The sequence below is a fragment of the Octopus sinensis genome, linkage group LG2, assembly GCF_006345805.1.
Source record: "Octopus sinensis linkage group LG2, ASM634580v1, whole genome shotgun sequence".
Taxonomy (NCBI): Eukaryota; Metazoa; Mollusca; class Cephalopoda; order Octopoda; family Octopodidae; genus Octopus; species Octopus sinensis.
In genome coordinates this window covers 99,862,751-99,889,686 of record NC_042998.1, presented here as the reverse complement: position 1 = coordinate 99,889,686, position 26,936 = coordinate 99,862,751, and the positions used below count along the sequence as shown (strand labels likewise).

The following is a 26,936-nucleotide window of genomic DNA, read 5'->3' as shown; positions in this document are numbered from 1 at the left end:
ACTTTGTTTTTCATTCTTTCGGGGTCGACTGATACCCTCCCCCACAAAAATTTCGGTCCTTGTGCCTAGAGTAGAAGAGAAAAGTTAACACCTCTGAGGAAACACCTGACAATACTTCTTTAAATTATTTTTTCTGTTCTAAATTCAAATCTTGCTGCAGTCAACTTTGTCTCTTATCCCTTTGTGGTTGATAAAATAAAGTAGCTTTATGTGTGTGTAGTTTGTGTGTTTATTTTGGCATTGCGTTGCAATATGATTAAGGCTTCTATGATTAATCTTCTATTTTTGTGAGGAATTTTATAGAATATCTAAGTATTATCCCCTGGTAATTTTGTTTTGTGGTGTGGCATAACGTTTTACGATAGCTTCTTGCTGTAAACGAGAGCCTACGAGAGAGAGAGTTGTACTAATATGTCTGATGTAAAAGCTAGAGTCTTGAAGTTTGCAGCTTTCAGTTTTACAGTCAAACTGATCCAAACATTTGTCGTTAGTAAGTTGTTCTCGGGTTTACTGGTTTGTAGTGTCTTACCGATAAGGAGAGTTTGTTTGGCTTTGGTGCCTTTGTAGTACATGATCAAACAATTAACAAGCAGTAATTGGCATGAAAACCTAATTGTCAAAAGTTTGACCGCTGCTGATGTATGTGCCTAAGACTAAAAATAACTTTGACTGGAAAAGTCTATATGAATTCAAACAGCATATATGAGACAATAGAGGCGTCAAGTAAATTCATTTCATGAAATGCGACAGCAATGGTTTGGAAAAGTCGAATACTATTTTAAGAACTTTATTACGAAATACGAAAACTCTAAAAAAGGGAAGATAAAATATGAACATGTTGAAATGTTGAAGTGAATCGAACGGCTTTTGTGTGTTTCTTAAATGGCTTATAAACACCTTCCACGCTGCAATTGTTTTCGTTTCAGCACACGATCTCAGATCAAATTACTTGCTATGCGAGTACATCTCCGTAAGAACATAGTCATGTATTTAATGAAACATGTATAAAAGAAAAAAAAACTGTTATTCCCCATACGTGCATGGACACATGCATACATATATGCATGCATATATACATACATATAGGTTAATACCTGTAATTATTGGAGCCCTGGCATTTGTAACACTACCTAAATACCAATCTCGAGAAATTAGACTTCTCAAAACCAGAAAGGAGAAAGATGATTCGAAGAGTACAGATCCAATCCATCATTGGAACGGTAAAAATCTGTAAAACTTTCCAGAAGTTTATCATTTAAATATATATGAGCATGTCTAGATATGCAACAATGTGCATGAGAATACCCACATAAAACAAAACATAGAAATCTGCACATATACATACATACATACATACATACATACATACATACATACAAAAATACCCTGTTGTTGATGTTGAAATTCCAATGAAGGAGCCTTGGATCTAGGGTAGAAACCGGTTCTTTTTCTATTGGCAAGAAATCTTGAAATAAGACTTGACAATGACATACATACATACATACATACATACATATATACATACATATATGCGTGTAATTGTATGTACACACGCGGGTGCTTTCGACATCTTATATGAAACAGTCTTATAAGAACGCAAAACAGAGCCTTAGATGATTGAGTTACGAGTTTACCATTCTACTGATTTAAGGGATAAAATTTCGAATCTATGAAAAATGCTTATATCTATATATCCCCAATTCGTTTAATTAAACAAGGAAAAAAAATCTTGAAAGGGAACGAACAGTTTGCGTAGTAAACAGTAGGAGAATTGCAGAGGTTTTTCGTTAACCGGCAGTTCTGATTTCAAAGTCTATTGCAATCATTGCTGCTATCAGACTGCAAAAACGTTATTTATTTTGTGGCTTATTGAACATTAGAGAACTGGCTAGCGACAGACCGACTGTTTTAGAGAGCATCTTTTAGACGTCCGACTTATTAACAAATTACTTCGACCTGGAATTCACCTCTTCAGTTATTCTATCTGTAACCACCTGTACCTCTGTGTAATGCCATTTTACACCTTGGGACAAACACCTCTCGTTTGCACAGTGAACAACAGCTTCCTTCAATGCACAAATCTGCAAATCGTAATTAATAGTAATCTTCTTTTCTTGAAGTAACACATGCTCGTTCCTAACATTACCCCACACAGTAAAAATAAAAAATTCCTATTTTCATAAAAAAACCCATCCCTATTTTCATAAACGTACGATTAGCACACGTATGAATACATACACACACACATACAATTTTGCCCCAGTCTACACAGCTATACATATACACACTCATACAACATGACTCACTCATTCTACCCTCCATTCGAAAGTACACTTTCCTGCACGCTGATATGCATGCATACAGAAGTTATCGTATTTTCTTTTCTTTTCTTTTCTTTGACAGGACAAAACTAAAATACACGAACACAAACACAAAACCCATGTTGGTATCGCTTTCATTTTATCATTTTCTTTCACTTAACAATTCATTTTTCATAAATTTTAATTATAATGTTCTATGTCCCCATGTCTTGTGGTGTCCCCCTCTGTGTCGCCCCCTGGTGGGTAATAAAGAATCACAAACACAAAACCCACCATATATACTTTCAGCGCGCGCGCGCGCACACACACACACACATATACACATGCACGTACGCACGCATGCATAAATGGTTTCACATTACCCTCATGGACAAAAAAAAAATAACAATAGAAATAAAACACTTCGTTCATTCGCCATGTTTTTGTTCTACTTTTTTCACCGTAAACTACTATTCCAGCAGACATGTTTCCCCATTTTTTCTGCTTTTTCATGAAAAAGAACACCGTAATAAACATTGAACCCACCTTTATTTATTCCCCACGGCGCAAAATTAATTACTTTGTGTTCATGTATTGTTTTTATTTCTAAAACCTTTGAAATATCATCGCTATAAGATAATGAAGATCTACCGCTGGATTTGCCTGAATTTTTCCCGACTAAAGATTCTTAGACAACTGTATACACACCCACCTGCATACAAATATATGTACATATAAATATAATATATAGACATAAATATATACACATACAATTATATATGTATATATACACTCGATTACATATACATACACACACGACTCGCGTGTACGCATAGACAAATAAACATATTTATACACATATGTATTCATACTTACATCCACATATACGGATAGACATTCACATACACTTACCTTTGTCATTTAAATAATTCTGTTTCATTTTCACATGTAGCCCTAGACTCTTCAGGTTCGAACTGTACAAATCGGCTTCTTCTATTGAGTCTTTATTATCTAACCATAACACAGCTGTATTTGCTGAACGGCGCTCGCCAAATATAGTTTCCTGTAACTGATTAAAATAAATGTATATATATATATATACCATAAGATTCACGACTGTGCTGTTAATGGGAAGAACTTCAAAGAATGTTTAACTGAGTTGAAAAGATCTTGTGATCACACACACACACACACACACCACACACACACACACACATACACACACACACACACACACACAAATATATTAGGTTGAAAAGAAAGTCCTCTCGCATTTTTGATAATTAACTTTTTTTAATACTTACAAAAAGGAGAGTCCGCTCCACAAAAAGGACCGCACTCGAAAAAATTTTACTCTATGTTTGGTAGGATATGAAGGGTGTCATATATCATGAAATAGCATTAATTTCTGCGTTCTAATATTCTCATTTTTTTCTTTACGTCATAGTGGTTAAATTCGAATCCATTTTACCTTGTATGAATTCAAAAAAGGCTTTTCACCAATGGAAACGGTAAGAAATATTAGTTCTGTCTATGGATATGAGGATTTAAGTTCCGGAAACGCCAACGATGGTTTGGCGACTTGCACTTGGGAAATTCTCTCGTAGATTCCCTCTCGTATCGGACAACGAAATTCTATCAATATTTAGCATCTGAAAAACTGTAGTTGAGGAGAATCCAAAGCAAACTGTTCGAGAATTAGCAAAACAGTTTGCACGCACACATTCGATCATAAAACATCTTTATGAAAAGTGTTTAAATTTGATAGGTTGGTCCCTCATTATGGAATAGGTTCTCAGCTTAATGAAAGAGTTGCCTCTGTTTGTCATTGAAGAGTAGACTTGATTCAGAAGCTTCCCAGGGTAGAATTATCACAAGTGATGCAAAGTCGGTTTTATTTAATCATATCCAACGAAAACGGCAACGGTTGATAACTAATGAAAAAGGAGAGTCCACTCCACAACAAGGACTGCACTCGAAAAAGCTTTACTCTATGTTTGGTGGGATATGAAGGGTGTCATATATCATGAAGTATTAGACGAAACGGAAACAGTTAATGCAGAGTAGTATTGTCACCCTTTGGAAGCATTGCACCACAATTTGGAAAAAAAAAAGCTCCCATCATCGAGCCATCGTAAAGGGATGTTTCTCTAACGCGATAATGCAAGGCGATAATATTGCCCAATTACTCGGGTAAAGATTATGACACTAAATATGAAAATTTTGCATCATCCTTCTGATTCTCTTGACCGTTTTCCATCTGACTATTAACTTCTCAAATAATTGCAACGTTATTTAGAGACAAAACAGTTTAACGAAGAGGTTAAAACGAGAGTTCTTTGATCTTTTCCTTTTCGCGGCACGCTGGAGTTCATAATAATAAGAAAAACATATTCTCATAGGAAGATTTAAAAGAAAAACAAAAACATGATTTAAAGTGGAGAATTTTAAAAATAATATCCAAAACCTAACATTTTACCTTGTTTTGTTAATCATATTTTTGTGTAACAAAAATTATATTTGATATCGTAAATGGAGGTTCAAATATTAATATCATTCAACCCACACCGCCCCATATAAAATATATTCGTGTTCCGTACTTTTACACACTGGTGGCCATCAAATGCAATTTGATTTACTTCTCTACCATAATTTAATTATCACTCGGCAGATGGATAGCAGAAATACAGAGAGCGCTGGTACATTAGTGACAGAAAGGTATAGATAGGTAACTATGTGTCAATCAGAGTATAATGGAGGGAAGCAATTTCTCAGCGGAGGCCGCTGCAGTTGGTATAGAGTCTAAAAATTGTTAGTCAACATTTCTGGAGACTGTCCTTTAAAGGAGATTGTAATATTGAACTCAGTACACTGCCTCATGAAGATCACAGTTAGATGTCACTGCGCACGCAACCGTATGTTGCCATCAGTTGGTGCGCTACAGAATTTGCTCGGGAACTTTTTGATACCACTTCGTATGCTGCTAGAGTGTGTGCCGCCCGGTATAACTCTTGAGCTTGCCGCTCCCACCCCCTAACCAAAAAAAAAAACAACATATACAGCAAACCCAAAAGTGCAACCTCCCTAAAAGTGTCACCAGGGGCGGATTTCCCCTTAGCTACGTTAATGTTTGTTGTTCTCCACTTAGTAACCAGGTGCACAGTAAACAAACACAGTGTTTTGTCCAGCTAGGTCAGAGTGTCCGACAGAGTTTGATATAATGACCGGCCTCAGCTCATGAACCTTGATTATCACTTTCTTTTTCTCTAACAAAAGCATCAACAAATGAGCCAGTGTGGTTGTTTATCCTGCTAGATATAGTAGCCAGATCTTTCTCATATTGTCTTTAAAACTATCGCTGAAAAACTGTTAACAAATATATATTTAATTCTCTACTAACTGATTAAACAACACCTTGTATCCAGTATTTTACACTGCATTTCCGGGGAATCATGTATGGTTTCTAATTTAGGTCTAAGGTAAGCGAATTTTGAAGGTTTGGGATTAGTCGATACTATAGACCCCAAGGGGATGAGAGGCAAAGCTGATATCGGCGGGATTTGAACTCAGAACGGGGCAGGCTGAAAGAACTAACGCAAAGCATTTTCTGATTCTAATGATTCTGCTAATTCACAATATATAACACTTTTAAGGTGAATTTGATATTAGCATAATTTCATCATTTCTTCTGCATTGCATACTCTTTATTCATTGAAATTTGAATGAAGATTATATTGTATATAGGATAGGTTACAATGAGGCTCATACAACCCATACATCGAAATCCGACACATAATTTGCTATTTGATATGAAAACTTGCCAATAACAAATGACAATATCAACACTTAGCTGAACTCTGACCATCACTGCCTGGGGTTTATGCATCTAAATACATGCTGCATTAGTAACAAGATATATTCATATCTAACTGACATCTTGTACATAAGACTTGAGATCAATATATGGACATATTAAATTTATTTTTGTTTTTCTTCTTAGACAAATAACCCATCGGTTGTATGCCGTGTGGCATCGAGCGGATATCTGTAAACTCCTTGAAGCTGATGAACGGGAGTTTCTTAAGTTCCGTGTTATCATCTATCAAACTAAAGTTAATTATTTCTTCTTTTATTTTTGTTATGCATTTAAAATCGAACATTCAGTTCGAGTCAAAGCAGATAACAATAGGCGAATCTGAATTTTCAACAATTTGATATTTGATAAAAATGGTCAGGTCATTTTAAGCACATATAAATATACGCATGCACGCAAATACATACACACACATACATACAAATACATACACTCACATTCGGACGAACACGGATCGATGTAAGAAAACATGTTCACACACACTCTCATATAAACTATATATATAAAGAGACACGCACACACGTCTCTGTCTCTCATATATATATATATATATATATATATATTACATTTCTAAATATCTCAGAGAGATAAAAGCAGTAGTGGTACGATAGAGTAGTTGTATGCTGTCAACTTAATGTGACAGTCCTATGAAGGGAATCACACCACTGCTATTTAGCCCTAGGAAGCATCAACGCTTCCTGTCGGCCTTGACACATTTCCTGTGTCCTTATGCTACTCCAGACTGATGACGAGCAAAGACTCAGAAACTAGTCTCTGGATGCAGGCTTAGCTGGGTGGAGATGCTTGTCTCCCTCTTATAAACATAAGGACACAGGAAATGTGTCAAGACCGGCAGGAAGCGTTGATGCTTCCTAGGGCTAAATAGCAGTGGTGTGATTCCCTTCATGGGACTGTCACATTAAGTTGACAGTATACAACTATTATATATATATATATATATATATATATAATATATATATATATATATAATATATATATATATACACACACAAGGTGAGAGAGAGAGAGAGAGAGAGAGAGAGAGAGAGAGAGAGAGAGAGAGAGGAGAGAGAGAGAGAGGGAGAGAGAGAGATGAACCAATCCTGATACATAAACCGGTGCTACGATAGAAATGACACCAAAAACACTAGAATAAATGAAAATGTAGATAGCCTCGTTGCTGATAGGAAAAGAGAACGAAAACATTAACGATAGAATTCTGAAAATTGTACTGTTTGACCAGCATATCTCTGTACTTATCAACAATATTTGGGTAATAAAGCTTACATATCAACCATAGATGCTAACGATAATCGTAGCAAGTGCTTATGTGTGTGTGTTGAACAGTTTATTTTTATCTCACGACTTCCGGCTAAGACAGGCTGAAAAAGAAAGCTAACAAAACTGTACAATGAAATTCCACATAAAACTCAATTTAATGAGTTAACGAAGGAATCTCTAATCTCTCAACGAGCTAAAAATAACAGCTAAACTCTCTCTCTCTCTAAAAACAACAAAAACGAATGACATATTGAACAATATAGACCAAGGTAAATTTTCACACTTTCCGTGGTTCCAGTGTGTTAGCTATGGCTCTACTGGGACATCACTATTAAAGTGTCTTAAGCCGACTGGCTTATGTCAATTCCGAGTTTCCAGGGCATATAAACGAGAATACAGGACTCCTTTACTTTGGATGGGGCTTCAGTCTGGTACAAGGCTACCCTGTCCCCAGTTAATGCTGGTACTAATTGTCAGTTGAGTGGTTGGTAACAATATGAAATATGCCTTGTTGAAGGACACAACGCGTCATCCGGTCCAGGAATGAAACCCACGCCCTTACGATCGTGAATCAAACACCCCAATCACTGGAATGCCCAGGCTTGCTCGTTCAGAGTTGACTTGGGACTAAATATCAGTTTACTGTAAGATCAATTATAGTAACCGAATAGTAAATACGAAAATGCACCGGAAAACCAGCCGAAAGATCGGTGGTTCATGCCTCGTCAATGGAACTGGATTGTGCTCGTGATCGAGTTCTATGTAGATGCTGCGAAAGGCCTCTGGAAGTGATTACGTCTCTTGGACTGATAACGTCTCCTTGACATAAGCCTTCGAAACTGAAAAATGGTGGCAGTATGGCCAATGTAATAAGTGATTCATTGTTGTTTTGTTGCACCAAGTTCATTTACTCCGCCTGGAAAAGCTATCACGCTCTAAAGGCTTTACTCTAGTTGACACAGCTATCACATAACCAACACGTTGGATTGCAGTACTTACTCAGAGAATTATAACAACAACACATCGTGGCTCGAGCTAATGAGGAAGAGAGATGATCTCCAAGTAGCCGTTAATATGCTAAAAATAGCCGCCTAAATGACCATGGGACTGCACCAAGAATGTTCTCCTTCGAGTACTCCAAGGTACACTATGTTTGCAAGCATGATGGAATGGTAACAGCTGGAACGCCTTTGAACATAGGTCTGATCGATCAAAACTCACCCAAGGCTAATCGATAACAACGGCAATGAGCCTTTTTTATAAACACACCAAAACCAAAACAAACTTGTAACAGTTTTACTTATGTCTGAAAATATACGAACGTCAGAACTTCTCAATCTCGTTGCTCAGTAGGTTCAATGACATAAACAAGAGTTGTCTTCCTAGTCACACAAACACCAAGCTCCTAATAAATACTTAAAACATTTGTAATATTGAACATTGATATATACATGTGCGCTACACACATTTAAGAAAGGTTAATAAAGAAAACTAATACAATTTTTATTTACTTAAAAAAGAAGTATGCTGTGCATTTTTGTCTCTCATTTGTACAATCTTTTGGTATTCGTATCCACTCATTAATCTGTTTGCTTCTTAACTCTTCCATTTCTGAGCATCTTTTTTCAGTGAAAATGGCAGATTTCTCTAAAAACCAATAAGCCTCAGACAAACCTTTAACTATAAAAGTTCAGAGTGTCATACGATCATTGGCAACCTCGAATCGTAGTGCAGATTTTCTTGTTTAGGAACGTACCTTCATTTTGACATTCATTTTTAAAACAAGCTTGTCTCATATACCGTAAAAATTGACTGCAGCGTGTATCCCCAAGCATCAACAACGTTTTTCAATAAAGCTGAAAAAGCAGTTTTAGATTCTTCTTCGACTTTTGCAGGTTTTTCTGTTAGTACGTTATGCAATTTCGAATGAAACTCTCAAACTAACCACGAAATTTTTTCACTTTTGGGGCGTCCTATGGGACAACCAAGACGAGATTTTTCATTTTTAGCCCAGAAACAATTTTTTTAGGTAATCGAATAAATTTTAAGGTTCTATGACAAAAAACGAATATGGAGAGTTAATCTGATGCAAGCCCTCTATTTATGTGCCTTAAAATTTTGCATTTTTCTGCTATGCTGCTTATTCCTGCGAAACTTTGCTGTTGCTAAAGATTTTGAGCACAAAGTTTAATTTTTTGGTATTCTAATGAAGTATTCGCTTAGCTCTTGGTCACTGACCAAAAGTTCTTCCAGTATCAACAGTTCATTGTCCATAGTTGAATCTCCGTAACACTTCTAATTTAGTTTTTATACACATGTTTCTGGTGGTTTTCTTTTTTTACTAACAGGCAGATGGCAGTGGTGCAGAACGCGCATTTGACTGTCATTGCAACAGAGATAAATCAAGAAATAAATATTTGCATTGCCAACATTGTAAGGAGTTCAAAACCACTCAGTTCAAAACCAAACAATAGTGAAAACTAGCTAGTTTTAAAAATGGAAGGCTTCGTAGTTTGCCATTCGACCGCGAGGCTTTAATTTGTAAACTTCCCCTTTCTAAACCTATTTATCTATTTGTCCTAATTTATTATAATTTTCATTAAAAGCCATGTCTAAAAGGCCAGTAGAAAAGCAACTTGTTCGTGGGAAACCGAAGAGGCAACATTTTGTACTCAGTACGACGCAGAAAAAGTTACTTATGAAAATTTTAAGTGGATTATTATAGATGAAACAAACCCTGCTTTAGAAGTGCCGTAATTTGTATTTTTTAAATGCGATTTCACTCTCTACTTTTCGTTGTTTATTTTGTATTTTAAGTATTGTCGCATCTTAAAGGAGTTGAATCTCCATGAAGCCGACATTAAGATTTTATCATTGGTGGCGGTCGTGAATAAAGAAATTGAATAATTAGTATATTTATCAAGGTTTTGTTTATATTCCAGTGAATTACAAACCGTATCCGGTTATAATAAATAAACAGATAAATAAATAAATGGAAAATCAAATCAAACAACAAGATTTCAGTGTGAAAGACGTACACTTTATGAATTTTTATTGTGCAGTATTTGGTTTTGTTTTTATTTCTCATAACGTTGTAACGAAACAACGTTAAACAAAAGATGTTATAACAACTTAGAGGATAGACTGCCAGTAACTCCCAAGAGTCGATAGAAAAAAGTTATTGTAACGTAGAAATATAAACACAGTTGATCACACTTTTCTCATAAAAAAATGATCATTATACCCAAGGGAGGAAGAAAAATAAAAATCAATAACTTTTAGTTTAATCGTACACATTCGTTAAAAAAAGCTAAAAAATTGTCACACTGATTCGAATTTATGAATTCTTATGTTGGTAGAAATGGGAAATGTGCAATATCTTTTCTGTTTATGGGTTTTGAAATCGTATGTTATTGCAATCATTATTGTTGTTTAGTTCCAAGTCAGTCCTTATAAAACACTATGGTTTATCCACCAACTCCTTCCTTTTTTTTTAATTAATTCGGTTGCAGGTAATTAGAAAGAAATTTGATTGCTATTTTAAGTGGATCGAATGATCACATAGAGACTCATTTGTTAGCTTGTTACAAATATAGTTTTATACCAAGGCAAATATCTTAACTGTCAATGTCCTGGTTTGTATCAGAGACATAAGCTAATAGGTGCATAATTCTATAATTATCTACCTTTTCCCCTGTCTTAACTTTTTGAGGACGTTGAGTGATAACATTAATAACATTAAATGCTTAAGGTTAAGTGTAATGTAAAAGTAACCATCCTTTGTACGTTATTAAAACATGGGAAGGTAGGTAGTGACTTGGGATGGGAGATAAGCTACTGGCTAATCGATTTCTTATTGAAACCATTTCATTTCTCTTACGAGGAGAACTTGCGCAAATACCTAGGAACACATTCAGCATGAAAAGCAAATGACAAGGTTGGTTCTAACATACTACTTGAAGAAATTTTCATTGATCTTACATCTGTAATGAGTAGAAATTTATTAGAGTAAATAGTCAGTTCTGATCAAAAGGGAGACCACTTCGAAAAGTTAATTAAAGGCAGAACGTGTGCAATACAATAGGAAGTGAGTCCGATCACGACAGTACAAAAACGACTCGACGTCCCAAGAAATAATACAGTCCTCTAGAATTCCTTTTTACTCACGTTTCATGAATTTGTCGACCTGCAGATATTGAGACTCAACATCAGCCGCTTCAGTCTCACTTGTTTCACTTAGTAGGCAAGGGTCACAGGTATAGTTCGTTGTTCTATATATTGGGTCATCCATAAATATTGCGTTTTTCCAATTGTAAGAGCCAAAAGTCGGAGGGGAACGAGATAAACTACCTACGTCAACTTGTTATAAAAGCAGGTAGTCATTTTACCTTGTAATTATGCTTAGTGCAAGTGTTGAAGAGTGCAGTTCGATTTTAACAGTTATTTTTTCAAAGCTATAATAGAAGTGAGAAAGGAGCGTATTCGGCATACTTTGCTTTATGTGTTCAATAAAGGCAACAATGCAACGGAAAGTGCGAGGAATATTAATGCAGTATATGGGGATCGGACAATAAGCGTAAGCCAATGTCAACGGTGGTTCCAGAAATTCTGAGCCGGAAACTATAGCCTAGAAGATGAGCCTCGTCCTGGAAGATCTGTAGAGCTCGACGAAGACGTCCTGCAAACCTCGGTGAAACAAAACCCCATCGTAACTGTTGAGAAACTAGCAGAGAAGCTTGGATTTGATCGTTCAACCGTTCATCAAATTGGGTCAGTGGGTTCCTTACAAACGTTCCGAGTCTAATCGCGCGAAGAGAGTGACGAACCTTTTTTTAACTGAACAGTAACTAGTGACGAGAAATGGGTTCTGTATAAAAATGTCAAGTGCCAAAGACAGTGGGTACGGAAAGGAGAAACAGCGGCACCCCAGGCTAAAGAAGGTCTTCACCCACGTAAGGTATTGTTATATGTTTGGAGGGATATGAAAGGTTAAGTCCACGTTGAACTTTTAAACCCAAACCAAACAATAACAAAGGAGATCTACTGCGAGCATCTTGAGTGGCTTAAGTCGGCGCTAGAAGAAAAATGACCATCTTTGGTTTCAAGACAAAAGGTGTTCTTCCATCAGGATAATGCTCGGCCACATACAGCGAGGATGACATTCTAAAGGTTGGAGAATTTGAATGGGAAACGATGCCTCAACCAGCATATCATTTATTCTGCAGTCTTCAAAATCGTTTGCACAGAAACAGTATGAATTCTGTAGACGAGGTCAGAAGAGTACTGGAGAATTTTTCGACACAAGTGAATTTTGGAAGAGGGGTTTTGCAAGTTAGATAGATGTAGAAAATGAATGAGAATATATTTTAGATTATAAAACAACTTAGTTTATCTTAATTTTGAAAACTATAAGAATTATAAATTACACCCCGCATTATTTATGGGATGAACCAATATATTTATATGTGTGTGCGTGTGCGTGTAAGTGAATAGAGGTCACTAAAATGACTAGCACCGCTTTTGCTATATATAAGAGCTAAACTAACTCAAAGCCACAACGCACTGTTATGAGTGACTGACAAAGGGAAGTAAGTCCCCAGCGTACATAGCCGGATCGCGATTTCGGATTTTGATGTAAACCATCTTAATTCTCATCAGCAGCTCTGAACGCCAAGGGTTAAACTCAACTACTTCAGTCAGTCTTATAAGAAAAACTGCTGAAAACGTGTGTTAATTTCCCAAACGGTAAAAGTGTAGACAACAAATTAAAAAGGATGGCTTATTAGCAATTAGAACGTAAATGCACAAAAGCACTGAGAATAAAGATGGTCTACATCAAAATCCGAAAGCGTGATCCGGCTATGTACACTGGGGACTTACCTCCCATTGTCAGTTACTTAAAATAGTGCGCTTGTGGCTTCGTGATAGTTTAACTCCTATCTCTAACAAAACCTCTAGTTTTAGTGACCTCTATTAATTTTGCCTTTAGGTTCTAATTGCTAATGAGCCACACTTATTAATTTCTTTATACACACACACACACACACACACACACACACACACATTATATATATATATATATATATATATATATACTTTATCTTTTGTTTCAGTCATTTTGACTGCAGTCATGTTGGAGCACCATCTTTTGTCGAACAAATCGATCCCAGGACTTATTATTTGTAAGCCTAGTACTTATTCTATCGGTGACTTTTGCCGAACCACCAGGTTACAGGTACGTAAACACACAAACATCGGTTGTCGAGCGATGGTGGGGGGACAAACGCAGATACACACACAAACACATGCACACACACACGCATATATATATTCGACGAGCTTCTTTCGGTTTCTCTCTGCCAAATCCATTAACATGGCTTTGGTCGGCCGAGGCTATAGCAGAAGACACCTATCCAAGGTACCACGCAGCGGAACATTACCCGGAACCATGTGGTAGAGAAGCAAGTTTCTTACCACATGACCACGCCTGCGTATATTATATAAACTTGGGGGTGTCCACCACAACACCTCACTCTTTTGAGATTTTTTTCTTCCTCTACAGAGAATTATTTTTCTCTTCAGAATGCTGCTTCTTTCCTTTTTTTCTTCCTATTCACCACCGTATGCTCCTCCTCCACCTTCTCTGGACACTTCTCACATACTGGGTTCGTCGCTTCGGCATTTTGCTCCTGCTCGTCATCCTACTGTTGTTGTTCCTTTTCACCTTTATCGTCGTTCTGGGGACACATTGCTCTCCTATGTCCCCCTTACTCCACACTGGCAACAGGTTGGAGGTCTTCTCTCCACCACTACTCTCAGTTTCACGTCCTCTGGTAGTATTACCTCCTCCGCTATCTTACGCAAGTCTTGTAAACTAACTTGGATGGCCACTTCGAGGCCGTAACCCCATCAGTTTACCTCTTTCGTCCTCGTCACTTTCAACACCTTCACGTCCTCCATATTATACAGGATGGCTGCCACCAGCCACTCCTCCTCAATCTCCGGGGGTACTCTGCCAATCCTTACCCTGGCCACTCGTTTGCCACAGTAAGTCGGCAGAAGTATTCATTCTTGTGTCCTTTGCTTCTTGATCACTAGCGTACCTTACCTCCACTGTGCCGTATTTCCTCCCTCTCGTGTAAAATGTTGTGAGGCTTTTTACCCCCTTTAAGCATTCTTCTATAGCCTCTACTATGGCTATTTCTATTTTTTTCAATGCCGTGGACAGCGTTCTATATACCACTGTCCGTTTCATCACGCTCGCTGTTAAATTTTCTGGCGGTGCTAACCTCAAACTGGTTCCATCTTTCTCTGTGAGTCTGTTGAAATCCTTCAACTTCCTCTGCTCCATCTGTATCTCTCATACCTGCAACACATCAGCCATCAAACTTCTGCCAGTGGCTGAAGCATAGCTACCGGCTGGAACTGGTTCGCACTCCATCCTCTTCTTCTTGTCTACTTCACCCATGACTGGGGAAGAAAACAATTGTAATTTCACAGATAAAAACAGCAACAACAATTCAACAGGTTAACAATGCTATTCAACAAGTAAGTTCGCCCTTACAGGAGTCCTTCAACAAGTATATAACAATTTAACTCGAAGGGATCAAAAATGATTTTAAAAACATCAAAAATACCTCGCGTACTGACACTGCTTACTGTGTCTATCCACTATTTATCAGTAATGGAACAGCCCCCTTCTCACTCAGGTGTGTTCGCCGCATCAGAAACCGTGTAGAAATCAGTCATCTATGTCTGTGTGTGTGTGTGTGTGGGGGTTATGTTTACATCAATATAAACGAATGTTGTTTATGTTGTATCCGCACCTTAGCAGTTCGAAAAACTAGGGAACAGTAAATTATACACCAGACTGAAATAAGTATTGGTGCCAAAATGTAATGTCACAGCTTCATTGAAATTCAATTTCTGAAATAAGTAATGCACCATGCGTGTAACAGAGTGAAGGTCGATTCAACAAACTATAACTTATTCTCCTATAAATGTATGGCCTTGTGCAAATGGAAGAGAAGTCATTATTACAAAGAAGTTACTTTTTACCCCCAGGTCGGTTCGAAATTCCACCCATGACAATCCTTTTCAGGTTTCACATATTTAATATTACGATGTCTAGAGAGGTTTCAGATATTTCTAAGACTGTAGGGAAATTTGTTTGCCATTTCTAGCAGATCAAGTGACAACGTAGAGGCTCTTCTGGAGGTAAGAGGCAATCTAATGTCGTGACCTACTTTAGTTTTTTGCTGTATTCCTTCTTCTTCCGCTGTCTTTCTCAAGGGTGTTGATGAAGACATAAATGTCACGCAATACATTCGCCTCCACCTTATAAATTTGTGGTTTTATGTCTGAGAAATCATGATTAAAAAGTAGTGAGAAGCAAAATGAAAATTTTATGAAGCAAAGCAGAAAGAAACTTAACCAGTAAATCTGTTGGAAATGTTTCAACACCTTCAAAGTTTCTCAACGCAGACAAAAGCGCTGAAGGTGGCAGCCATACTGGTTAATCAGTGTTCTCACAAACCAAGACTCTGTCAATTGTAGTAATTCAACGAACGATCCTCGAGAGAATAGAATGGACATTTTTTTGTAGACAGTAAGATGTAAAACAATAAAACTACACTATAGCTAGGGAGAAAACTAATTAACAAACGGAAGATGGAGGGAAGGAGAGAGAAAACAGAAAGAGAGGACAGTGAAAGAAAACAATTATTTTCTACGCCATTTAATTACTTTTCTATTTTGAGCCTGTTTTGAATTGTCATTTTTTCCCCTTTTCCAAGTTTTTAATGTGTCGCTAAACAGGAGTCTGTCGTTTGTAAATAATTTACTTCAATAACTGCTCTCACCGCTGCTGCCAAAAATAAGTTAAGTAAACAATAGTTAAATCTGCCGTAGTTTCATAATGATTACTCAAGAAATGATGTCAGGAGACGCCCAACGGAGTAACTGACGAACTAATCGAAAGATATAATTTATTTGGAAGTTAGTTTTATACAGCTATCATTCTGCACTTTATTTTAAATAAAGAACAAGTAACTAAAAAAAAACGAAAAAGAAAAAGGTCGACTTTGCCTTTCATCCTTTCCGGGTCGATAAATTAAGTACCAGTTACGCACTGGGGTCCATATAATCGACTTAATCCGTTTGTCTGTCCTTGTTTGTCCTCTCTGTGTTTAGCCCCTTGTGGGTAGTAAAGAAATAGGTATTTCGTCTGTCGTTACGTTCTGAGTTCAAATTCCGCTGAGGTCGACTTTGCCTTTCATCCTTTCGGGGTCAATAAAGAAAGTACCAGTTTCGCACTGGGGTCGATGTAATCGACTTAATCCCTTTGTCTGTCCTTGTTTGTCCCATGTTTAGCCCCTTGTGGGCAATAAAGAAATATATATATATTCCTAACTCCAAATGGCATTTTATTTTGCTGTAGCGATGGGACAAAATAGAGCGTTAAAACAAAATACAGATTCTTATCTTAAACATATGAGAAAGACAAGTAATGAATTTCGACGTAAAAGAGATACAGAGCATCAAACTAGATACCGTGAAACATTTAATGTAACTGTCATTTATACTACAGATACTGTGTTTAAAATACTATGGATAGGAAAGCTGATAAAAAATCAATTAATTTCATTTTTATATATAGTTTTAAAGTATTACGCACGCACACATGCACTCAATCCTAACCGCTTAAACGACTTAGAAACCAAGATAAACTCTGACCCAATGAAGCTTGTGGTGTGTGTGTCTATGTGTGTGTATATACACACCAGCAATATATAAATATCACATAATACGCAAGTGCCTTACCAAGTGTGATAGAATTGTTGAGTACAGAATATAAAAATCAGGTCGTATGCAGTGATCATCTGTCGAATAGATTTCATCCACAATTTGTGAGAAAGAGCATTTATGCATAACTTTTTAGAAATCCTCTTATCTATTCAGATTATAAAATTCACAATTTGCATCGAGAATTACTGATGCTATTTGTTACATTACCAAGTACTCAACAAATAACCTAGAAAATATTTGTATTTCTGGTAGAGAAATTAACCATATAATTTGTATTCTGAAAATCTTTAAGTGAAATATTAAAAATATGCAAGGTTGAAGGTTTGTGTATTTGTTAGAAACCATCACATTTTGTAAGAGAATTTAAAAGGATAAAAAAGAAGAAGCCATTCACTTAACCAAAATAGCGATGATACAATATCGTTAAAGCAACTTGATATGGACTGGGCCTGAATAAAACTGGACTGAAATTCTTGAAGAAAGAACTTAGTTCTTTAATTTATACGGTCAGACGATTATCTTATCTGGGGAGCTAAACATCTGTAAGATCTTAAAATTTAGGTGTTGCATAAAAGATGTCAAACTGAACAACACAACCTTATTTTTTACTACAGTGTCGCTGAGAGTACGAACAGTCAAAATGCTCACTCAGTATCCGCCCAGGAAGAGAACATATATAACTTAAAATTCACATCTGTTCTCAAGACTAAAGTTTGCTTCATGACAAAGCAATGTAATTAAACGATAAAAAGGAACAACTATTCCCCAAACATCTCATTGATCTAATTAAAAGAAACGAAAGCAGAAGGTCATACTTACTTTTAAAAGTGTTGTCAAAATCTGCGACGGTTTTTTGGAATGTGAAAGACCTTTGTAAGTACGAATATGAGATTTCTTTTCTGGAATTTTTCGTAGATAATCCTTGTAAGAATTATTTTTGAGTTCTTTGTGTAAGTCTCGAAGAGGAAGCTTCCATTGTATTTTCAATATTTTGTTTTCTACCCAAGGGGTATATCTTATTGTTTCGTAGATCGTGATAAATGTTGATACCATGATTAGTAATATAATATAAAGAAATACGTCTTTTATGGAACGGCAACTCAAGCGATAAGATTTTGTCTTCATTCTTTAAGTTTTATTGAGCAAATTACCTGAAAGTATTAAAATATAAACATCAAGGTTACTACATCACTTTTTAAATATAATTTAATTAATTAGATTGTTTAAACAATGGAGAGGGTTCAAAAGAAATAAGGTTAACTGACATTTAAGATCTTTGAATAAAACTATCCTCTCATATATATATATATATATATATATATATATATATATATATATATAACAACCACGTGTGTATATATAAACAAATTTACATTTGTTTTTATTGAAGCGTCGAATGTGTATTGTAAAATACAAAGAAGAAGAGAAGATCATATTTTTTTCTTCGAATGCAGTGTTGCCGTTAAAACAGCAGAAATAATGGGTAATATTACCCTTCCAAGCCGGAAAAAAGTTGTCAGCAAATAACCATGAGAGTCGAACCCACAACCCTAAAAGACTCTGGCTGAGTGATTATTATAATGCAACATCAATCGTAGTGTTATGAATCTGGATTTGTAACTGATGTCTTTGTCTGTGCAGACACGACTAGATAACGAAATTGTTTTAATATTTTAATATTACTTCACATCTGACGTGTAACACCATGCACCTGTACAGGCAATGTTGATTTGATATAGGAAGTGAGCTAATAAACAGTATAAATATTTCATCACTATAAACAAATCATCTGTGCAGGTTGTGCTGCTAGAAATTGCAGGACCGTCATCTGTCGTCTTCGACAAGAGAGATCATGATACGTTATATATATTTATACGCTTTTACTCTTTTATTTGTTTCAGTCATTTCACTGCGGCCATGTTGAAGCACTGCATTTAATCGAACAAATCAACCTTACAACTCATTCTTTGTAAGCCTAGTATTTATTCTATCGGTCTCTTTTGCCGAACCGCTAAGTTAAGGGGACGGGAATAAACCAGCATCGGTTGTCAAGCGATGATGGGGGGACAAACACTGACACACAAACAGGCTGTAGTAGAAGACACTTGCTAACCCAGAACCATGTGGTTGGTAAGCAAGCTACTTAACACACAGTGGTCAGTGGTATGAAGTGAAATTCTTGATTTATTTAATAATTTTCACATTGAGATAGGGTAAACATAACAAAGCAGCAACAGATTCCAAGTAGGATGGGGCGATAATTTGAACGAATGAACACTCAATCACCTGAACTTACATGGCTTAAGGGGAAGACAAATCAGTTTTTTTATGGTAACAAGAGGACAGCTATGAACTGGTGTTTCTCTATCAATAAGCGTCATCAGTGTATCCTTATTGTTGAAAATCCACGGTTATTTTGAAAACCATATAAGTAGAAAATTATGAAATACACATTTTCTTTTGAAACTATGTTTTCTGAACTGTTTGATACTGCACATTTGAAAATTATATATTTTTGTTTTACAGTAGCACCTCTTTTACTTTGATAGCTGTCATCTGTTATTTTCCTTTTTATGCCAAGACGAGAACGCAGCTTAGAAAAAGTGACACACAGTAATCAATGATTAAAATTATCGAACATATTTTGAAAGGAAAACGTAGGTACAGAAGCTTTAGACAGTTTTAACTAAAAAAAATTTTTTTTTCAAATGAATGCGTCTATATAAAATATCCTGCTGCCATACGACTACGTTGTATCATGCTGTTGATAATGGTTACCTGCAACTGAAGACGTGCAAAACATAGAAATCATAATTTAGCAATTCCGTCGTCACTACCGGACACTTTTCATGTGCTACTGATATCTCTGTGCTTTTAGCACTATAGCTTCTAAATGATAAGCTTTTTCAATACGAAAAGGCTTTCTATCTACGTTAAGATTTTCAGAATCATATATATATATATATATATATATTTCAATACGGAGCAAATATTTAGGAGAAAATATTTGCGAAGATATTATTGACTATTATTATCTAGTGTAACAATTAAAAATGATAATAACAGAATCAATAGTATAGGCGATTCCAGCCCCCCCCCAAAGCTGAAGGATTAAAATTCATCAAAGGACATACTAAATATGCCTACCTGCTGGAAATAACAGTTAAAACTCTTACTTAAATCGCCGAAAAACACTGATAATAGCTACAGAAATCAACCGTCTGCGAGCAAACGAGTTAGGACAATCTTTCGATATACATTCAAGTATTTGGACTCACGTGGACCGGTTTCTGGACTGGCATTATTGCCTCACGTGTTAACAGGTAGGTGAAGCTATAATGCCAGTCCAGAAACCGGTTCACGTGAGTCCAAATACTTGAATGTATGCTGAAAGATTGTTGATTTCTGTAGTTATTATCAGTGTTTTTTTCGACGATTTAAATAAGAGTTTTGACTGTTATTTCCAGCAGGTAGCCATATTTAGTAAGTCCTATGATTAATTTTAATCCTGCAGCTATTTAATATATATATAAGGAAGATAGCTAGTAGTAAAATCTCAAAAAGAGACCAGAGTAGTAACTATACTAACAAGTAAAGTTAATCGCCTCATCAAAGTGGCTGTTCCATGTTACCACTCTTTAACCCTAGGCATAACTTCCGCCAGCTGGTTAGCAGTGCGGCGTTGCACCCTGTATATACAAATATAATTGCTAGCAGGGGAGCGAACCCATACCATCCTCAAGCATTATATATATATATCGATTATACTATTTTAAGTAATTCTGTATCCCCAAAGAACATTTAGTCCATATAGATAACTTCTTGGTATACTTTTCAAACTAATACAATATTTAGCTCGGGAAAGTATAAACCGATGGTAGTGATGAGGTAAAAAGACAAAAAAAAAAAAAACCTGATTTTCTTTAACCAGACACAGAAGCATCATATTCTTCGGTTTTCAGAGAAATATACGATTGAGATGCTCCTAAACTTTTGTAGCGAGCATTAACATTTTAAACTAAGTAAACCAAATAGTTACAATCAGAAACTAGAACTGCATCATGACTTTAGCAAGTCGGTTCTATGTTAATCGCCACGCCTACCACCAATAAATTCACTGTTAATTATACTTTTGTTGAGTGGTCATATATCGACGGTGGGAGGGTCAAAATCTCGTCAGAAGTTAAGGAAAGCAATGACATCTGGACAGGATGTGCCTAACTACGAAAAATAAAAAGCAAAAAGAAAAAAAAACAAATAAAGCTATATATTTTATTTGTCCACCTGTGACAAGCTTTTTCTATTTTATTTGTTGCTAGAGAGAGAGAGAGAGAGAGAGAGAGAGCGGGGGATGTGTATGCGCCTGCGTGCGTACGGTAACGTTTGGCTCTTCTTTACATGTGATTTAGATATCCGCCCATTTATGTCAGAAATGATTGGGCTAGTGGATTTGCTCTTGTTCGAACTCAGAAAGCATCAATCAACAGTGGTAGGGTTGCCGCTCCAACACGCCTTGTTAAAATCAATCATAAGACTCAGTTGTTTGTTTTGTACTTTTCTTTTTAAACATCTAGTTATCTATCTTCTCTTCCTTCCCGCAATCTGCATGACTTACAACCAGCTCTCTGTCGACCTAATTTAAAATAACATCCAACCTTCAATTCGTTTTTCTATACTTTCTCATTTTGTTTTTCCTGGTCTTTATTTCATAGGTTTCTTCTCAGAATCTCTTCTGATTTCACTCTACCCTTTCGTTCTCCATGTTTTACTTTACTTCAGGCTTCCGTTTCCCTTCCTTTTTCTAACAAATAATCCACGTATTTTTCAACAAATTCCTAATATTTTACTCTTTTTATCGTACAACTGAATATACATACATTCACTTTCAAAGTAAACGCGTTTCCATTTATAATTAACAAAATATGAAACAAACAATATAGATACACAAGCATGTGTACATGAGGATCTTTTCGATTTGAACGGCAGTTTTTTTCTAGCGGTGTCATATGAAATTGTCACCCATAATTATGACCCTAGTATCGATCTATTGCATTTCAATCTGTTTTAGGGTTAGGGTTAGTTAGGGTTAGGGGTGGGGGAAAGGGTATCTTTTTTTCTTCACAAATGTAAATAAACCCAATCTGTTTCTTAAACGAGGGACATACGGCACAGAATGTTGTTTACCTCAATGGACGTCAGTGATTGGTTGAAATTGCAGAAATTGAAGAAAAAGCAACAAATATCTTACAAAGTATAGAATTTTCTCAATAAAGCCAAGAGAAAAAGATGTTTTATAAACACATTCTACCAGTATACGAAGTTTAAAATTTTTTAGTTACCTAGAAATTATGTTAAAAACTACCGTTCAAACCGAAAAGATCCGTACATGATATATTCAAACTGAAAATAATAATGCATACATATATCTATGTAAATGTAATATCTATAAATTAAATTGGAAACAAAAAAAAAAAATTGAGCCAAATATATAAAAAAAATTAAGCTAAATGACTTCTTCAGTTTTATTCCAAGAAAAATAAGTCGGGTTTTTATAATAATAATGAAAACCTAATGGATGTAAAGTGCTGAGGCATCAGACCAGAAGAGACTCTTCAGGAAAGCTGGTATCTTACTGTTTTTAAAAGAGAAAAAAGTATCATTATATTCAGTTGAGTTGACGCAATCAAATTATGTTGTACGGTTCTTAAATGGCTAGAAACTGTGAAGAGATTATATCTGAAGATAAAGAGTTTTTTTAATGTCAACGGTTTCTGTCCGGTATTTGTTTAATTATTTATTCCAACGAAACGAAACAACAATATAAGAGAGGGACGCCACAAAAATTTGAAACTCAAAATCTTTCAAGATAACGAGAAAGTTTCTATACGATCGCCCGAGCCAACGAGCGAGCGTCTACGTAACTGCTCAACTAGCAAGAAATTGCAGTCGAATCTACCTCAAATGATACCCTATCGTCCAATTCACACGCACACATACACACACAAAGTGACATGATACTTAGGGTAATACGTTATCGAAAAAAAAAAAAAATAAATAAAAGACAAGGTGCTCGCAATTGAAGTACTTCAATCGTGACCACCTTGTCTTTTATTGGATCTTTACCTTTTGACCGACAGATTTAAAAAATAATTTTTTGTAACTGAACACTTTCAAACTTCGGACACTGGTAGAATGTGTCAAATAAAACATCTTTTACTCATAGCATTTTTGAGAAAAGCTTTTATTTAGGAAGTTATTTCACGTTAAAGTTGTAGTATTTTGGTAATTTCAACCAATCAATGACGTATATTCAGCTGAATAAAATTACTGTTGTTGTTTGTCAACAAGAACTTCTGGCGGGGTATATTTCATTTGTCACTGTTATTTATAACAGCTCTAACCCTAACCCTAAAACCTTATAGCTAAAACCAGTACAAACGCACGAACGATGTCATAAATAACAGTGACAAACGAAAAATACACATCCGATGGTTGTTGTTGACAAACAACGGCAGTAATTTTATTCAGCTGAATACACGTCATTGATTGGTTGAAATTACCGAAATAGGATAACTTAAACGTGAAATAATTTCATAAATATAAGTTTTTCTCAAAAATATTAAGAGTAAAAGCTGTTTTATATGACACATTCTACCAGTGTCCGAAGTTTGAAAGTGTTTAGTTACAAAAAAGTTATTTTTATAATCTGTCGGTCAAAAGGTAAAGATCCCTTTTATTTATTCATGGCCAAAAGTACTTTTGATCACAAGTCTGCACAATCAGAAGAGAATTAGAGCTAAACAACAATACTAACTCAACAGTTTTTGACTAGTCAGCGAGAATGTGTCAATGTAACAATTTTTTTGTGGAACAGGGCATCACATTACTATATTTAGGGGAAGAAGAAAGGAGATATTTGTGGGACGCTGTGTTATTCATCCTGTCTCTCTCTAAAGGCATCAGAGGAACGAAATGAAATTACAGTGATCCCTCGCTACTTCACGGTTCAACTATCGCGGATTTTAAATATATATATAACTCCTAAAATTTTTCATTAAATCCATTAAAATATTAATAATAAATATTATTCATAGTCTAGGAACAACAAAACAAGCGTAAAATAGCAAAAAAGCATATACAGGGGTATTTGAACTTAAGACGGGCTGTGATTGGTGCAATGGAGAGAGACGACGAATCACAGCTTTCTATTTTGTGTAACAGTAACAATCTTTATTTTTTTTAAATCTAAAGTGTCATTGCTTAACATTTGTCCTTTTTATTAATAGACTACCGTAATTGGTGGGTTGTTAACAGTACAGAGAGGGTTTTAAAAGTCCAAATACACGTTAAATAAATACTGTAAATATGGTGTCCCTACTTCGCGGAAATTCAGTTATTGCGGGCGGCCTCGGAACCAATCTACCGCGATAAACGAGGATTCACTGTAATTCGAATCGAAACAGAATCACATCTCAACTAGTTAGTTTAGCTTTCTTCACCACAGCGCTCGATTAACAAGTATAGTTGAATGGAAATTAATATTAAAAAAATACAGGATGAATGATGTGGTGATGGTCATGTCTTTCTGAGAGACCTTACATACATATTAATGTAGGTGAAATAGAATGGCTAAAACTGAAAATCAAACTTGTCTCATGTACGTTTATTTCACAACTGCGTGATTCATGAAGACGCGTAGCATCTATATTATATAATAAAGTGCTATTTATGATTTGAAGACAGCTATTATGTAACGGAAACGGTAAAGCAAATCTTTATTAAACCAATGTATTTTAGCTACGAACCTATGAATTGAATTATCGCCAGCTTCGACTTTTTTTTTGAGGGGAGGAAAATAGTCGATTAAATCGACATCAGTATATGACTGATACTTTATTGGCCCCATGGAAAGATAAAAGACAAAGTTGGTTCTGGCAAGATTTGAACTCACAAAGTAAAGAAAAAAGAGAAATACCGAAAGACGTGTAGTTTACCGCTATTACAATTAAGTCAGCTTATACAACTTACTAAAATTAGTAACCAAATCTTCCTAAAATCATACTGTACAGTCTTTATTTTTAATAACACATTAGTTAATGTAACAATAAATATCCTGTTTCTGAATAAATGGCGAGATATCAAGACAAGTACTTTTGGTCATAGTTCTACTCTATCAGGAATGACTTGGGGCCAGGCAACCACAATCTAAATAATAATCCGTACTAATTAACTCGCCCACCCCTGCTTCAAAAAAGCAATTTTCTGAAATTCCAGCCCTGCCCATATATTTCCTGCAGACATTGCCGTCAAACTAATGTTTAAGCTGATCATCAAAATCCTTGCAGTGAGGGAAGGCCTACGAATCTCTTATTACCCGACCAAATAGATATCTGCCTAGACTACTCGCTTTTTCAAATACACACACATGTAAGGCGGTGAGCTGGCAGAATTGTTGGCATACACAGGACAAAATGTTTAGTAGTGTTTTGTCCGTACTTACATTCTGAGTTCAAATTCCACCGTGGTTGGTTTTCATCCTTTCGTGGTCGATAAGGTAAGTACCAGTTGAGAACTGGGGTCGATGTAATCGACTTAATCCTTTCCCGCCGAACTTGCCGGCCTTGTGCCAAAATTTGAAACCAATAATTATTTATATATATATATATATGAAAGAAAGGAAGCATAAATTGAAGAATATTTTTTTAGTCTTTTACTAGCTTCAGTCATTGAATTGCAATTTATATTCAATTAAATATTAAATTAAAAAAGTCGTTTGTTGAGTTTTTATTTTATTCGGGGAAATATTTTCTTATGAGATTAAAACAAATTATTTCTTTCTTATGACAGAATTCGGTCGAATGTTTGTAGCGTGGCACTGTGTGTATGTGTGTGTGTGTGTGGGGGGACATAGTGAAAGCAGAACCAGGGAAGAGGAGAGAGAGAAGTTTTTATAAAGTGTGCGTGCGCGTGGATTGGTCGGGGGCTATGGTGGCAGAAAGTATGCGAAAAGTAATGAAATGTTTATCGAAATCTTTCAAAATGTTTATTTTTCGTGAAAGAAATATGCCCAAAATAATCAAAGTAACAAGTATTGGAATGGCAAATAGCGAAAAGGAATTCTATAAATTTATTAAACACATTTTACCAGAAATAATCGTGCATTTCACACTCCTGTATTCACCTTTTTCTTTTTATATAGAAATCGAAAATAAATATTTAAAAATCTTAGAAACGATTCCCATTCGTACTCTTTATTTCACACACACTTAAATGGGGATGGTGACCTAAACAAAGTACAAACAATCGAGATAAACAATCTTGTGCCTCACCCTTCATAACTATTATCTCAGCAAGACTATAATGGATTATCACATACATGGTTTTCAATGTCTGCTTATTCAAAGCCAGACAGACTTCTGCAAAATCTATTATGGCGAACTAACAGATGATATGTGAAGATACAGCACAATATAAAATGAATGCGAGTTAGATTTGATGTTCGGCAGAGCAATCGAGATTCCGTTTGGCGGATAAATTCAAAAAGGGACAGAGAATTTATTCAGAAGATAAACTATGAAGTAGAAAAAAACAATAAGACAAATCGAATTAATTACTCTAATAAGTTACGGGGCTTGAAGCTATAGTTACATATAGGAACGGTTTTAATTGCAAGA

General features: G+C 35.7%; 1 protein-coding gene across 1 annotated transcript in view; it reads right to left on the bottom strand.

The window, feature by feature from the left end:
• LOC115232623 (cadherin-like and PC-esterase domain-containing protein 1) overlaps positions 1-26,936 on the bottom strand; it is a 201,965-nt gene that overhangs the window by 66,496 nt on the left and 108,533 nt on the right. Inside the window, exons 3-4 of the mRNA XM_029802617.2 lie at positions 18,082-18,413; positions 3,213-3,369 (exon numbers count right to left, since the gene is read on the bottom strand). Coding sequence (XP_029658477.1) covers positions 3,213-3,369; positions 18,082-18,387 — 463 coding nt within the window. The 5' untranslated portion in view covers positions 18,388-18,413. The remainder of the gene's footprint in view (positions 1-3,212; positions 3,370-18,081; positions 18,414-26,936) is intronic.